This window comes from Pseudorca crassidens, chromosome 19 (genome assembly GCF_039906515.1).
Source record: "Pseudorca crassidens isolate mPseCra1 chromosome 19, mPseCra1.hap1, whole genome shotgun sequence".
Lineage (NCBI taxonomy): Eukaryota > Metazoa > Chordata > Mammalia > Artiodactyla > Delphinidae > Pseudorca > Pseudorca crassidens.
This window is the reverse complement of record NC_090314.1, coordinates 49738057-49754010: the sequence shown is the minus strand read 5'-3', so window position 1 is coordinate 49754010 and position 15954 is coordinate 49738057. Positions and strand designations below refer to the sequence as shown.

Sequence of the window (15954 nt, the reverse complement as noted above, 5' to 3'; positions counted from 1 at the left end):
CCCACAGATTGCTGCCATTTGGTAAGGTAGCAGCTGGTAAATTACAAGAGGCCCTTTAGACCATGGCCTTTTTTCCACTGAACAGAAGGGAAAGTTTGTTTCCTACATGTGTCCCAAGGGAAAGTCATGGTTGCCGAGGAGTTGTGGGAGTTGGGTTTACAAAGCATGATAGTCTCAAATCCTTGACAGCCTCTACTAATCAGCTCCCCCACGCTGAGCAAATCTTTCTTGCTGGGGTCCAAATCTAGTCGAAAGAACATAAATACAGAGAAAAAGAATTTCCTCCTTTATCATAAAATGTTTCCCTTCCTCCCATACCACAAGCCAAGTCACCTTCAGTTGCAATTTTAACACCAATGATCTGGCTTCGCAGTCAAATCAAATGCAGAAGGCTAAATGGCTACTGACCCAGTGGGCTGGGCCACACCTACGTTCTCGCTTTAGCAGTGACTAAGGAACACAAAATTCTGTCAAGGAAGCAAGCTGGACTCCTGAAGGACAGCAAGCTTTGTCTTCAGCTGTCAGGCCGTGACAGGGGCTACTTACATGGTTTCTGTCCTGGGACAGCAGCAATATCCTAAGGCTTTTCATGCTTGAGCTTCTATCCAAAATATCAATTGCTTTATCAAGATCATCTTGGTTCTTCAGCAGGATGGAGAGCTGTGACACAGGACACAGAAAAAGGAAATCACATAAAACATAAGTCTTTAGTTTGCAAAAATGAGCAAAATAAGCAACAAAAAAATAAATTTGGAGGAAAACAATCTCAGTGGATACTATGGGGTCTTAAAAGATCTAATTGAAACCACAAAGATATTTTCTTTCCCTTTTTATTAAGTTTACAATTCAAAGATTTTTGGTAAATTTACAGAGTTGTGCAACCATCACCACAATTCAATTTCAAAACATTTCCATTGCTCCAAAAAGATCTCCTGTGCCCATTCAGAGTCACTCCCCTTTTCTACCTCTTACCCCAGGCCACCACTAATCTACTTTCTGTCTCTAGAGATTTGCATTTTCTGGACATTTCATATAAATGAAATCACACAATTCATATTCAATTCAATTCAATTCATAGCCTTTTGCATCTAGCTTCCTTCACTTTGCTTAACGTTTTTGAGTTCATCCATGCTGTAGCACATATCAGTACTTTATTTCAAGGTATTTTTTTTTGATGGTATAAAAATATTTTTTAAAATATTTTCAGTTTTTTTTAAAATTTTTATTTGAGTATAGTGGCTTTACAATATTGTGTTAGTTTCTACTGTACAGCAAAGTGAAATGAAACAGCTATAGTGAAACAGCTATACGTATACATATATCCCCTCTTTTTTGGATTTCCTTCCCATTTAGGTCACCACAGAGCACTGAGTAGAGTTCCCTGAGCTATACAGTAGGTTCTCATTAGTTATCTATTTTATACATAGTATCGATAGTGTATATATGTCAATCCCAATCTCCCAATTCATCCCACCCCCCCCAAGATATTTTCTAAGAAAAGCTTCGTCTCTAAAAATACCCTTTACTCCAAAGCATCAAATCCGAAACAGTTATAGGCCCCATATTTCTTCCTAGATTAAGCAGTAGAATCATGTCCCATTCTACCCTGTGCTGACATTAACAGAATAAGCAGAAAAGGCACAGGAGGAGGAGGGGTCAGGCAGAGGATGAAAACGTTACTCAAATAAGAACACAAACTTAGACTGCATAGAAGGGTTTAGTATCTTAATGTATAAAGGTTAAAAAAAATCAGTGACTAGAACGAAAAACTACTTCCTCTGTTTTCATTCCACTGAAGTATTAAAGAGATGGTTCTTGAGGGTACAGATAAGCCTCACTCACTGTTAGAAGCAAAAGATATTATGAGTACTTAGTATTAAAAGATGCAAAACTATGCTTTGCCTAAGACCTAAAAAATGTCAGATCTTATGTACTTGTGGCAAACATAAAGCAAAAATCCAATTAATTTCTTCAGTTCCCCATTCAGAATACAAGGAAGTGAGAACTCTAAACCCCAGGCCAGGAAAAAACAAATAGTAAAAACAGTATTTAAAATAAAACCTCAAGACAACCCATGGAATGGGAGAAAATTTTACAAATCATATCATATTGTAAAAGAATTCCTTCCTGGGTAACACTCAAAGTAGGGATAAATAAGGACTGGTGTTGGGGGAGGCGAGGAAGGGGTGGGTGGAGACAGGGGAAGATAAAGAAATTACTGGAGTAGGTTTTAACTTAAAAAAAAAAAAACTACAATTTTGCAAATGTATGATAAGGGTCTAGTATCCAGAATATATAAAGAACTCTTACAATTCAACAATAAAAGGACAAACAATCCGATTTTTTAAAAGGGCAAAGGATTTGAATAGATATTTGTCCAAAGAAAATGAAAAAATGGCTAATAAGCACATGAAAAGCTACTCAACATTGTTAGTCATTAAGGAAATGAAAGTTAAAAACCACAATAAGATACCACTTCACGTCTACTAGGATGGCTATAATTTTTTTAAAAAAGAAAAAAAAAAAAAGAGAGAATCACAAGTATTGGTGATGATGTAGAGAAATTGCAACCCTCGTACATTGCTGGTAGAAATGTAAAGTGGTACCAGTTGATACGCGAAAGTTGGGCAGTTCCTCCAAAAGTTAAATACAGAGTTTCTACAAGAACCATCATTCCACTCAGGTATATTTTAGAGAATTGAAAACATTTGTTCATATAAAAATTTGTACACAAATGTTCATAGCAGCATTATTTATAATAGCCAAAAGTGAAAACAACTCAAGTGTCCATCAACAGATGAATGGATACACAAAATGTGGTATAACCATATAATGGAATATTATTCAGCCATAAAAAGGAATGAAGTATGAGACATGCTACAGCATAGATGAGCCTTGAAAACATGCTTAGTGAAAGAAGCCAAACACAAAAGGCCACATATTGTGTGATTCCATATATATGAATGTTCATAATAGGCAAATCCAGAGAGGCAGAAAGTAAATAAGTGGTTGCCAGGGACTGGGGAGTGGGGAGAATGGGAAGTGACTCCTAAGAACTACAGGATTTCTCTTTGGGGTGATGAAAAAGTTTTGGAATCAGGTAGTGATGTTAGTTACACAACTCTGTGAATACACTAAAACCACTGAATTATACAGTTTAAAATGTAAATTTAAAAATAAGAGTAAATTCTATGGCAGGTGAATTATATCTCAATAAAGCTATTATTACAAAAATATAAACATAAATAAAATAAAATCTCAACAGATTTTTTCATTTGTCGTTCACAAATCCTGACAAGACAGGGTTTAGAGGGCAAAGAAAAGAAAAATAGTTGAGACATTTGAAATTAATAAGATGTAAGTAAATTAGTCAATTCTTGGTCACTGACATTAGCAGACTGCGGAAAGACGTGAATGATTTAAAATAGTAACAATTATGGGAGTTCCCTGGTGGTCTAGTGGTTAGGATTCCAGGCTTTCACTGCCATGGACCAGGTTCAATCCCTGGTCGGGGAACTGAGATCCTGCAAGCCGTGCAGCACAGCCAAAAAACAAAAAACAACAAAAAACAAAGTGATGAAAAATAAATGCTCAAATAAATTAGTCTTCACTGACTCAAAAAATAATGACAATTACTTATATTTGGCTTTAAAATCAATATCTGTATAAACATTTGAATAAAGGAATGCTCAACATTCTGGGCAGTCATTCCCTTGGCAAAAGAGTTTGAAAATGGATTTTGGGACATCTGAAATTCTTAATGGAAATATTAATGGAAAGAGAAACAAGTGGTACTAAATCATCCAGAAAAGTCTTTACTAACTAAAGAACACCTTCTTTAATGCTGATTGGCTAGCTGACTTCAGCCTCACTTTCTTATATAGTCACTGATGCTTGAGCTGCAATTTTTTAAACTTCTATGGATTTGACATTTGTATTTGGGGGGGAGTTCTCAAATCCTGTATTTAAAATGTGTTACTTTACATACTTTAAAATACTTACATCTGTGTTATTTATTAACTATAGAGTTAGTGGTTTATTTTTCAAATTTGCTGTATTTCTAAAATTTATCCAAAAAGCAAAAATCAGATGGTGTTATTTTTGTTAGCTATTTGGCAGTGCATATATCCAGTTGTGGTTGTACATTTTATATGAAGAGGACCACAGAGTTTTTGCCAACAAATGTCATCTCCTACAGATTTAAGCCCCAAAGTAGAGGAAATTCTTAACTTTTCAACCAATAAAATAAAACTACAAAGTAAGGGGACTTCCCTGGTGGCGCAGTGGTTAAGAATCTGCCTGCCAATGCAGGGGACATGGGTTCAAGCCCTGGTCCGGGAAGATCCCACATGCCGCGGAGCAACTAAGCCTGTGCGCCACAACTACTGAGGCTGTGCTCTGGAGCCTGCAAGCCACAACTACTGAGCCCACGTGCCACAACTACTGAAGCCTGCGTGCCTAGAGTCCATGCTCTGCAACAAGAGAAGCTACTGCAATGAGAAGACCGCGCACCGCAACGAAGAGTAGCCCCTGCTCACCGAAATTAGAGAAACACCGCACAGCTACTAAGACCCAACCCAGCCAAAAATAAATAAATTAAAATAAATAAATTTAAAAAAAAGAAAAACTACAAAGTAAGGACCTGACTCTCAAAGAGCCATCAGGTTGCCCAGCTTTCCTGTCTTTCCCCCCAACTCAGTTCCCTCAAGGTGCAGGCTCCTTATTGGGCACAAACAGTGCCTTTCAGACTAATGCAAAGCACCAGCCTAAGCAGACTGCAGCCTCTAGTACGTTCCTTGGAGCTGGGAAAGCAGCCAAGTAACTGACATTCAAAAGAATTCCTTCCTGGGTGATGTTCAAAGTATGAATAAATAAAATGGCTGTTGGGCGGGGTTAGGAGGACTAAGAGTTAAAGAAATCATTAGAGTAGGTGCTAACGTTTGGAACCAGCTACAGTTAGAAGTTAAACTCTGAGAGAAGAATCCAGCATTTATGCCTGTCAATAGAGGATCTACCCACCAGTTTTCCACACCTCCCCAGCCCTACTGAACCCTCTGCTACTAAGGCTGTGCTGGAAGGAAAAAGATAACCTACAAAATGTAAAGGAGACAATATAAGCCCTGACCCTAATCGCGTACCTGATTCCACCATGGAGTATTAGAGCTACCAGCATTCAATGAGCAGAGGGAATGGACATAGCTATGTAACCTCCCATGTAATAAAAAAGAGAAATCGCAGAATTACTGGAATTAAGGAAAGAGGCTCCAGAAAATGAAAACCTGAAGATGACATTAAGGAACAAACTAGGAAATCCTCAGTTAAACAGAGAGAAAAAAGGTAGGCAGCTGGGCCTCCCTTGCCCGCACACCATCCATCTTTCGTACCTCATTGTTCATGTAATGTAGATCAAGAGGCTGCCCAAACACTGTCGTCACCTTGTGCTCCACATCTTCATATCTTACAGGCCGGCTGAATGCTATAATTCTGAAAAGGAACAGAAATCATGGTTAACTGTATATTTTAAATGCAGGGTTTAGAAGCTATGGCTCCTGAGTGTTATCTTCCTTTTCTTTTCAACATAGAATTCTCTTTTTATTTTTCATGCAGCTTGCCTTTCTCTGTATTTTTTTCTTCTCTTACGTCTACCTTTATCTTTTCACCCTTCTTCTGAGCATCTCTCAGGTTTGTCAACAGTACCTATGAGCAGTACTCAATCTCAGCCATTGTTCTTCCACTTCATCTCAGCTCTTTCGGTCAATGACAGTGCAGTATCATAGGAGGATACCTGGATTTAAAAACTATGCTTCAAATATTCCTGTTAGGAAGAAAACCTGGGGATTGGAGCAGCAGTCCTGAAAACATGGTCTTAACTCCTATAATCAACTCAACTCCAGGACTTGAAAGGTCTCTTCCATTGTTCATTTTTGAGATGCCACAGTAATCTCAATGCTGATTATCCTCAGAACTGACATTTCCTGCCATAGTCACAGGAATTCCCCTTGAGTTGGTTATATGCCTGATCAGTTTTTTCTTAACCAGTGACACATGTGTGCATGTAAGTAGCGTTGATATTGATGCTCTTCTAGAGAGACTCTCTAGGTCAGTTCAAAGAACAATTTCTATAAATAGATGGTAGAGTAAGAACATGTTCAAAGAGGTCTTAAAATGATTTGTCGTTAAATGTCACAGCAAAATTTACAAGTGGGGATAGATGAAACAAGGTTGGCAAAATGTTGATAATGTTGAAGTTGGGTGACAGGTCCTTGGGGGTTGAGTATCATATTCTATTTTTGTGTGTGCTTGAAATGTTTTTAATAAAAAGCTTTAATTAATGCATTAGGTTTAACTATATGATACTGGAGGTAGTCAACAATTTTTGCATATAAAAGTGGCAATTTTATATGGGACCAACCCAACACTCTAAAACTTAAATAATTAAAACAAAAATAAGCAAAGAGGGACTTCCCTGGTGACACAGTGGATAAGACTCCACACTCCCAATGCAGGGGGCCTGGGTTCGATCCCTGGTCAGGGAACTAGATCTCACATGCCTTTTGCAACTAAGAGTTCGCATGCCACAACTAAGGAGTCCACGTGCTGCAACTAAGGAGCCCATGAGCCACAACTAAGGAGCCCGCCTGCCGCAACTAAGACCCCACGCAACCAAATAAATATTTAAAAAAAATAAGCAAAGAGATAAACAGAAGAGAATATCAGAAACCCATATATATTATATATATATATATACACATACATATATATATATATATGTATAAAGAAAATACAGGATTGAAAAAAATATTAGAGCAGGGAAGGTCTTCCTAAGCATTGCATAAAATAGATAAGACAAAAAGGAAGAAGACAAGTTTGACAACAAAAATTTAAACTTTTGATGGGAAAATAAACCATCAACAAAGTTAAAAAGAGGGCTTCCCTGATGGCGCAGTGGTTGAGAATCTGCCTGCTAATGCAGGGGACACGGGTTCGAGCCCTGGTCTGGGAGGATCCCACATGCCGCGGAGCAACTAGGCCCGTGAGCCACAACTACTGAGCCTGTGTATCTGGAGCCTGTGCTCCGCAACAAGAGAGGCCGCGATAGTGAGAGGCCCGCGCACCGCGATGAAGAGTGGCCCCCGCTTGCCACAACTAGAGAAAGCCCTTGCACAGAAACAAAGACCCAACACAGCAAAAATAAATTAATTAATTAATAAACTCCTACCCCCAACATCTTCTTTAAAAAAAAAAAGTTAAAAAGAAATACCAAACTTGGAGAAAATACTTGCAAAAATCAATAAGAAAAAGACAGCCCAATAGAAACACAAGCAAAGGATATGATGAATGGCTAATAAACACATGAAAAGATGCTTAATGTGATAGGGGAAAATGTATATTAAAACCACCTTAATCTGTTAGCATGTCTAGACTTAGATGAAATCTGACTAGTGTGTGGCGGACTAGCAGCACTCAGCCATCAGCCTCTATAGTTCTTGCCCTCCTCCACACTGACAGGAAGAAGTGCGTGGTTCTCTCATATACTCCCTGCTCCCCCAGACTGGGAAGTGGTATAACCAGAGGAAGAAGCAATAAGCCACAGCAAAGAGGGATCTAAGCCATTTTTTAAAAAATTTATCTTATTGAAGTATAGTTAATTTTACAATGTTATATTAATTTCTCCTGTATAGCAAAGTGATTCAGTTATACATATACATGCATTATTTTTCATATTCTTTTCCATTATGGTTTATCATAGGATATTGGATATAGTTCCCTGTGCTATACGGTAGGATCTTGTTTATCCATTCTATATATAATAGTTTGCATCTGCTAATCCCAAACTCCCAATCCATCCCTCCCCCACCCCCCTCCCCACTGGCAACCACAAGTCTGTTCTCTATGTCTGCGAGTCTGTTTCTGTTTCATAGACAAGTTCATTTGTGTCATATTTTAGATTCCACATATAAGTGATATCATCTGGTATCTGTCTTTCTCTTTTTTTAAAAGAAATTTATTTATTTATTTATTTTTGGCTGTGTTGGTTCTTCATTGCCACGTGCGGGCTTCCTCTAGTTGCGGTGATCAGGGGCTACTCTTCCTTGCAGTGCACGGGCTTCTCATTACGGTGGCTTCTCTTGTTGCAGAGCACAGGCTCCAGGAGCGCGGGCTTCAGTAGTTGTGGCACATGGGCTCAGCAGTTGTGGCTCACGGGCTCTAGAGCGCAGGCTCAGTAGTTGTGGTGCATGGGCTTAGTTGCTCCATAGCAAGTGGGATCTTCCCAGACCAGGGCTCAAACCCATGTCCCCTGCATTGGCAGGCAGATTCTTAACCACTGTGCCACTAGGGAAGTCCTGTCTTTCTCTTTCTGACTTACTTCACTTAGTATGATAATCTTTAGTTCCATCCATGTTGCTGCAAATTGCATTATTTCGTTCTTTTTTATGGCTGAGTAGTATTCCATTGTATATATGTATCACATCCTCTTTGTCCATTCATCTGTCGATGGGCATTTAGGTTGTTTCCATGTCTTGGCTACTGTAAATAGTGCTGCTGTGAACACAGGGGTGCATGTATCTTTTGAATTATAGTTTTGTCTGGATATATGCCCAGGAGTGGGATTGCTGGATCATATGGCAACTTTACTTTTAGTTTTTTGAGGAATCTCCATACTGTTCTCCATAGTGGCTGCACCAATTTACATTCCCATCGACAGTGTAGGAGGGTTGCCTTTTCTCCACACCCTTTCCAGCATTAGTTATTTGTAGACTTTGTAATGATGGCCATTCTGACCAGTGTGAGGTGATACCTCATTGCAGTTCTGATTTGCACTTCTTTAACAGTTAGCGACGCTGAGCATCTTTTCATGTGCCTGCTGGCAACCTGTATGTCTTCTATGGAGAAATGTCTAACTAGGTCTTCTGCCCATTTTTCGATTGGGCTGTTTGTTTCTTTGTTATTGAGTTGTATGAGCTGTTTGTATATTTTGGAAATTAAGCCTTTGTCAGTTGCATCAATTTGCAAATATTTCCTCCCAGTCCATAGGATGTCTTTTCATTTTGTTTATGGTTTCCTTTGCTGTGCAAAAGCCTGTAAGTTTGATTAGGTCTCATTTGTTTATTTTTGCTTTTATTTCTCTTGCCTTGGCAGACTGACCTAAGAAAATAGTATGATTTATGTCAGAGAATGTTTTGCCTATGTTCTCTTCTAGGAGTTTTATGGTGTCGTGTATTATATTTAAGTCTTCAAGCCATTTCAAGTTTATTTTTGTGTATGGTGTAAGGGTGTGTTCTAACTTCACTGATTTACACGTGGCTGTCCAGCTTTCCCAACACCACTTGAAGAGACTCTCTTTTCTCCATTGTATATTCTTGCCTCCTTTGTCAAAGATTAATGGTAGGTAATGTGGGTTTATTGCTGGGCTCTCTACTGTGTGTTCCATTGATTCAAATGTCTGTTTTTGTGCCAATACCATACTGTTTTGATTACTGTAGCTTCGTAGTATTGCCTGAAGTCTGGGAGGGGTATGCCTCTGGCTTTGTTCTTTTTCCTCAGGATTGCTTTGGCAATTCTTAGCCTTTTATGATTCCACATAAATTTTAGGATTATTTGTTCTAGTTCTGTGAAAAATGTCATGGGTAATTTGATAGGTAAGCCATTGGATTTTAATGAAATCTGGCTGGCTGAAATCAGTGGGCACCATAAAAGCTGTTATCATCTAGAACTGCGCTGTTCAGTATGGTAGCCACTAGCCACATGTGGCTATTTAAATTCAAATTAAATTTTAGAATTGGCTCTTTCAGTCCCACTAGCCACATTGCAAGTGCTCACTAGATACATGTGGCAAGTGCCTAGTATACTGGAGAACTCAGCTATAAGTCGGCCCTCCATATCCACAGGTCCATATCTGCAGATCAAAAATATCTGAAAAAGGGCTTCCCTGGTGGCGCAGTGGTTGAGAGTCTGCCTGCCGATGCAGGGGACACGGGTTCGTGCCCCGGTCCGGGAAGATCCCACATGCCGTGGAGCGGCTGGGCCCGTGAGCCATGGCTGCTGAGCCTGTGCGTCCGGATCCTGTGCTCTGCAGCGGGAGAGGCCACAACAGTGAGAGAGAGGCCTGTGTACTGCAAAAAAAAAAAAAAAAAAAAAAAAAAAAAATCTGAAAAAAATTCCAGAAAGTTCCAAAGAGCAAAACTTGAATTTGCCACATGCTGGCAACTATTTACATGGCATTTACATTGTATTAGGTATTATAAGTAATCTAGAGATGATTTAAAGTATACACGAAGATGTACATAGGCTATATGCCAAGACTGCACCATTTTACCTAAGAGACTTGACCATCCAAGGAGTTTGGTATCCACAGGGGGTCCTGGAACCAATTCCCTCGGCTACCAAGGGATTACTATAGAACCTTTCCATTACAGCAGCAAGTTCTACTGAACAACATTGATAGGATATTACTATAAACCATAATCTATCCTTCACACAAAGCATAACATCTCAGGAAGATAATTTCTCTATAACTTTTCCTTCATCCATCACTACCTTTCATTTTTGGAAATTATACTGCTGAATGTATTAGCTTATATCTACCAGGAAATCCATCCATATTGTAATCCTTATTTTTCCCTCAAATCAACTGTCCCAAACAATAATTAGGTGCAATCTAGATATGGGTTATCTAGATATGAGTGTTTTCTGGATTCTTTTGAGAGAATACCTTTCTATTAATTCAAAAGGGGCCAGCCTTTTTTTTTTTAAATCAATTTTTTAAATTTATTTATTTTTTTGGCTGCATTGGGTCTTCGTTGCTGCGTGTGGGTTTTCTCTAGCTGTGGCAAGCAGGGGCTACTCTTCCTTGCGGTGCACAGGCTTCTCATTGCGGTGGCTTCTCTTGCTGTGGAGCATGGCTCCAGACCTACGGGCTTCAGCAGTTGCGGCATGTGGGCTCAGCAGTTGTGGCTCGCAGGCTCAGCCATTGTGGCTCACAGGCTCTAGAGCACAGGCTCAGTAGTTGTGGCACACAGGCTTAGTTGCTCTGCAGCATGTGGGATCTTCCTGGACCAGGGATCGAACCCATGTCCCGTGCCTTGGCAGGCAGATTCTTAACCACTGCACCACCAGGGAAGTCCCCGGGGCCAGCCTTTCTGAATAAAATACCAGGAGATCACTCAGATGTCTCTAGCACAGTTAGAAAAACATCAGGCTCAGAGATAAATTTTCCTGCATTTGGCCTGGTGATGAGCCATTCAAAACCCCCAAAAGCAGCCCAAAAGTCTGGTCAAGATCAGAAACCAGCACTCCCAGGTTTGGTAAGATCTAAGCTGCTGCTACCACCTTGAATAACAGACATTTTTAGGCCAGTACTTCAAAGAGGGGTCTAACACCCAGGACAACCATCCCCACCAGTGTTCAGACATGAAGGGAAGGAGATCCTAATCTACAGTCCTCTTCTGCCCTCCTGAGGCTAAGAGGGAGGAAGGGTAGAAGTCTGATGCCCACCCTTCCAAAGCAAAGGGAAAGTCAGCCCACCAGAATGGATACCTGGCAATGACGAATGGGAAAAGTCACTACTTCTTTCCTCTTTTCTGTAAATTCTTATTCTATAAGGGCCTACAACATTTAGGTACATACTGTCCATATTCCCTGTAAAAAGTAAAGAAAGCCCACAATAACACTTTCTACAAAATCCTAAGACATGAAATACACGAAACCAGAGCTGTCTGGCACAGAGCAGCTTGAACTTGGCTTCCCCGCACCGACTTTATAAAGTCCTCAATTCCACACACAGTACACAAACAGTGAAATGCCATGGCTCCCGAAAACAGCTCCATAAAAAGAGAGTGCAGTTTTCAAAACCTTGATACCAACACTGCCGCTTAGGGCTTCAAAAGCCTGACCACCTTAAATATTTGTGGTTTCGATCTGGCAGCATCTCTGAAACTAAACACATTCACTTTCTCAGTGTAAGTCCGCTCACTGTAACTGCACACCACTTAGGGAACAGGAATTCAGGAGCGTGTACTGTGTAATTAGGCTCCAACACAACTGAGCTTTTGATTTCCTATCTTCATACTTCTGAAAACTCTCTGCTGCTCCAAGTTTGGCAATCCCTCCAAAACCCAGTCAGGTCAGAAGTGTGAAAAGGAGCAACAATGAAGTGACAATTTAAGTTCCATGCTACTGGCAGGTCATAGGACAAACAGCTGGGGACAGAGCTCAGAAGACCTTCTTCCCTCCGGCCCTGGAACAGCCCTAGAATTCGCATGGCGGCAGCAGAACCCTGGCTCTGCAGACCACTCTTTGTACAACGTTTCCATCCGGCAACCTCTGACAACCTTGCAGACTTCCGAATGTATTTTTTTAAGGGAGAGCAGCAGCCAAAGCTCTCCGGAGCTAGTTTCAAATTGGGCTGAAAGATGCCAGCAGTACAGAACTACCAGTACAAGAGCATTTGAAGGCACTAAGGTCCTCTGGTGGGACTCCTAAAGTAGGTGGATCTTATCCTGATGGGTATGCTCTTTGCCCCTCCAAATGCTCAAAGCAAAGGAAAAAGGGCGGGGCAGTTATCAATGGCAGAGAAAGGCAAAGAGGGGGAAAACAGGTACTGAAAAGCTTGCTTGGGCGCATGCTTGTGCCACATACATGCACACACAGGGTCTCAAATATCCCCTGACCAGAGTTCTGTAGGCTTTCTTAAAGGTTTTTCCTTAAAATAACTTGAGAAATTCAGTGGAGTCATTTTTCTCCACTGAGAACTTCTACCTTGACTTCCTACAAAAAACTAAATACTGACAATGGAGAAAAGGATACAAGGGTTTTGTAACATTACTTTCACTTCCCTAACAAGGTAAAATACAGAATGCAGACTGAAAACTCCCTTTCTATGTCCTCAAATGAACTGAAATCTTTCACAACTGAGGGACTCGATGCAGCTTCCCATGACCTAGAGACATTTTAAACTTTTTTTTTCTTTTTCCGCTGAGTTGGGTCTTCATTGCTGCGCACAGGCTTCCTCTCATTGTAGCGAGCAGGGGCTACTCTTCGTTGTGGCGTGCGAGCTTCTCATTGCGGTGGCTTCTCTTGTTGCAGAGCACGGGCTCTAGGTGCGCAGGCTTCAGTAACTGCAGCTCACAGGCTCTAGAGCACAGGCTCAGCAGTTGCGGCACACAGACTTAGTTGCTCCGCAGCATGTGGGATCTTCCCAGACCAGGGCTCGAACCTGTGTCCCCTGCACTGGCAGGCGGATTCTTAACCACTGCGCCACCAGGGAAGTCCCAAGACATTTTAAAGAAAAACTTCCAATTCACCAACCTGACCCCTGATGTGGACAAAACCAGGGACACTCTACCGGGGATGGGAATGGTACCACGTAACAGGAGAATCCTCATCTCCCTCTGATACCCATGGCTGGCACAGTGTCAGTGTGTCTGGAAGCCATGACTCAGTAGAGCTGGGGTCCTGACTTCCTCCCCTAGCACAATGGTGGATCTCACAGTAGCAAAATAAGAGCAGAAGAGTGAAACATTAGCAGTTGAAACGGCTTCCAATTTTAAGACCAGAAACAAGGTTCAATCAGCAGGCCAAACCAAGGGTGAAACTTTCCCCTTTATGCCCTATCAACCCCATTCCCCAGCCAGTGACCCCACAGGAATCACTCCAGGGCAATGGCTTCCACAAGCTGAACACTTTCTAAGAAATGCAGCATACATGAACACAACCACTCATCAGAAGGCAGACCTACCGCCTCTCCCCGTTGTGCTCGAACTTGATCCTGACGTCACTCTGCCAAAGAAATGATAGACAGGTTAGCGGTCTCTCTGGTGTGTGTCATCCCTGCCCTTCCCGGGTAAGTCTCAGGCAGTCCTTTAGCAACCTTAGGCAGACATCCCTGATGGCTCCTGTTAGAGCTTCTCTACCCCGACAGGCATTCCTTTCAATGAGTTCTAACCCCAGCGGCAACAAAGTTCTTGGGACAAGATCCTTTGGTGGCTGCCCCAGCTCAGGTGCTCTGCTCTGACATATCATTTCTAAGTTCACACATTCTCTATTTCCACAACTGGCTCTGGAGTTTCTCCCACTATATCACCACCTCCTGGCCAGCACACCGTTCCTTCTGGGCTGATGTAACTAGACAGAAAAAGAAACCTTAATACTGATACTTCCTAGCTCTACGACCACAACCAAGTTACTTATCCTCTGTAAGTCTTAGTTTTTCCATCTGCAAAGTAAGGCTAAACATACCTAATTCACAGAGTTGCTATGAGAACTAAACGAGAAAATGTAAGTAAAATACCTAATACATAGTAGACATGCAATAAATGGTTGCTGCTGCTACTAATGATTTCCACAATCCTTTCAAGGCTGCCCTCAGTGGGAGTAAAGTGGCACTCTGGACAAATACCTTATAATTGTCCCCAGCTCTAGCCTAAATGGCCATCATGTGTACCCTATAAGCTCCAGGAGGACAGGGTTCATGTCTCTCGTTTCTGTAGCTCCAGTGATAAGCAAAGGTAATAGTATATATCTGTGCTTACAATATTTATTAAACGGATTGACTGAAGAATAGAGTTGGGCGTTAAGTGTCAGAAATTAAGACGAGGTAGGAGTGTTAGAATGTTAAGGAACACATCAAGGAGGACGAGAGATACTGTAAAGGGCAAACAAACAATTTGAAGGAGTTAAAAATGACAGGAAAAGGGAGAAGATATTATAGAAGAAAAGAACAGGTACAGGGGAAAAAGAAAACTAAGATAGTCAGGAAACCAACAACTAATAGAGGGGGAGGTAAGAAAGTTCATGGTCAATGAATGAAAATTATACTGAGATTGACAAATTAAAAAACTGTGGCTTGGAGGAAAGAAGAGGGTTTCAGAGTATCTGAAGATGAAGAACACAGAGCAGACAGAAAAGATGACAGAAAAGGGAGAAAGCTGAAAGGTAGGGTGGGTGCACACAGGACTTCCTTTTCCCAAGAGATTGGGGGGCTAGAATTCCCTTCCAGTCAAATGAACTAGACTGGTGTTTCTAATTTACACTCTAAAACTTATTGAGGACCCCAAAAAGCTTTTGTTTATGTAGATTATATCTACTGATATTTGCCATGTTAGAAATTAAAATCGAGAAAATTTAGATTTTATTCATTTAAAAATAATTTAAAAACGTTATGTGTTAACATAAATACATTTTAATTAAAAAAACTTTAAAAAAGTGAAGTGAGAGAATGCCAGTCTCTTTAATGCATGGCTTAATAGGAGACAGCTGGATTCTCATATCAGTTTTTGCTTTCAAACTGTTGTGATAATACGTATTGTGTAGCCTCTGGAAAACTCTACTGTACATTCTTAAGAGTATGAGGGTATAAAGGGCAAGGAACATCTTAGTACTATTATGAAAATAGTTTTGACCTGATGGACCCTCGAAAGGTTCTTGAGAACTTCCTAGGGGTCCTAGAACACACCTTGAGAGTCAATGAATTAAAATATAAGAATACAGCCTCTAACTCACTATTTTAAAGACAGGGAAATGGAAGCTCAAAGAGCTTCATGACCCTGAAAAGCTCACATACTAAACAGTGGACAGCAAAGCTCCCCTGAGGAGTAGGCCTGTGATGTGACAACTTTTCAAAATACAGCCCTGATACAGTCCTTTCATCCTTTGATGTAACATATGGGCCACTTGATCCCATTACTAATAATATGACAACAGTTAACATTTACTGAGGATTTACTATATACTAAGCCTTGTTCTAAGCATGTTACATGTATCAATTAAACTAACCCTCACAACAGGTACTATTATTGTGTCTACTTTACAGGAGAACCTAATTTACAATGAAGTTAAACAAGTTCTCTCAAGATTATAATGCTTTAAAAGAAGCTCAGATATGGTATAACTTAAGTGTCACACAGGCAAGGGAGGTTTATTTTACTCACAGATGCAGGGCTTCAATGGGAGCAC

At 40.7% G+C, this 15954-nt stretch overlaps 1 protein-coding gene across 3 annotated transcripts in view; it reads right to left on the bottom strand.

Annotated features, from left to right (window-relative positions):
• Window positions 1-15954, bottom strand: part of MAP3K3 (mitogen-activated protein kinase kinase kinase 3) — a 62457-nt gene that overhangs the window by 29089 nt on the left and 17414 nt on the right. For 2 of the 3 annotated variants that reach the window (XM_067716356.1, XM_067716355.1), the window contains 3 exons: window positions 13739-13779; window positions 5385-5484; window positions 547-660 (listed from right to left, as the gene is read on the bottom strand). In XM_067716356.1, the coding sequence (XP_067572457.1) occupies window positions 547-660; window positions 5385-5484; window positions 13739-13779 (255 nt within the window). Of the gene's footprint in view, window positions 1-546; window positions 661-5384; window positions 5485-5697; window positions 6148-13738; window positions 13780-15954 lie in introns of those variants that run through there. The other variant, XM_067716357.1, reaches the window with a different exon arrangement.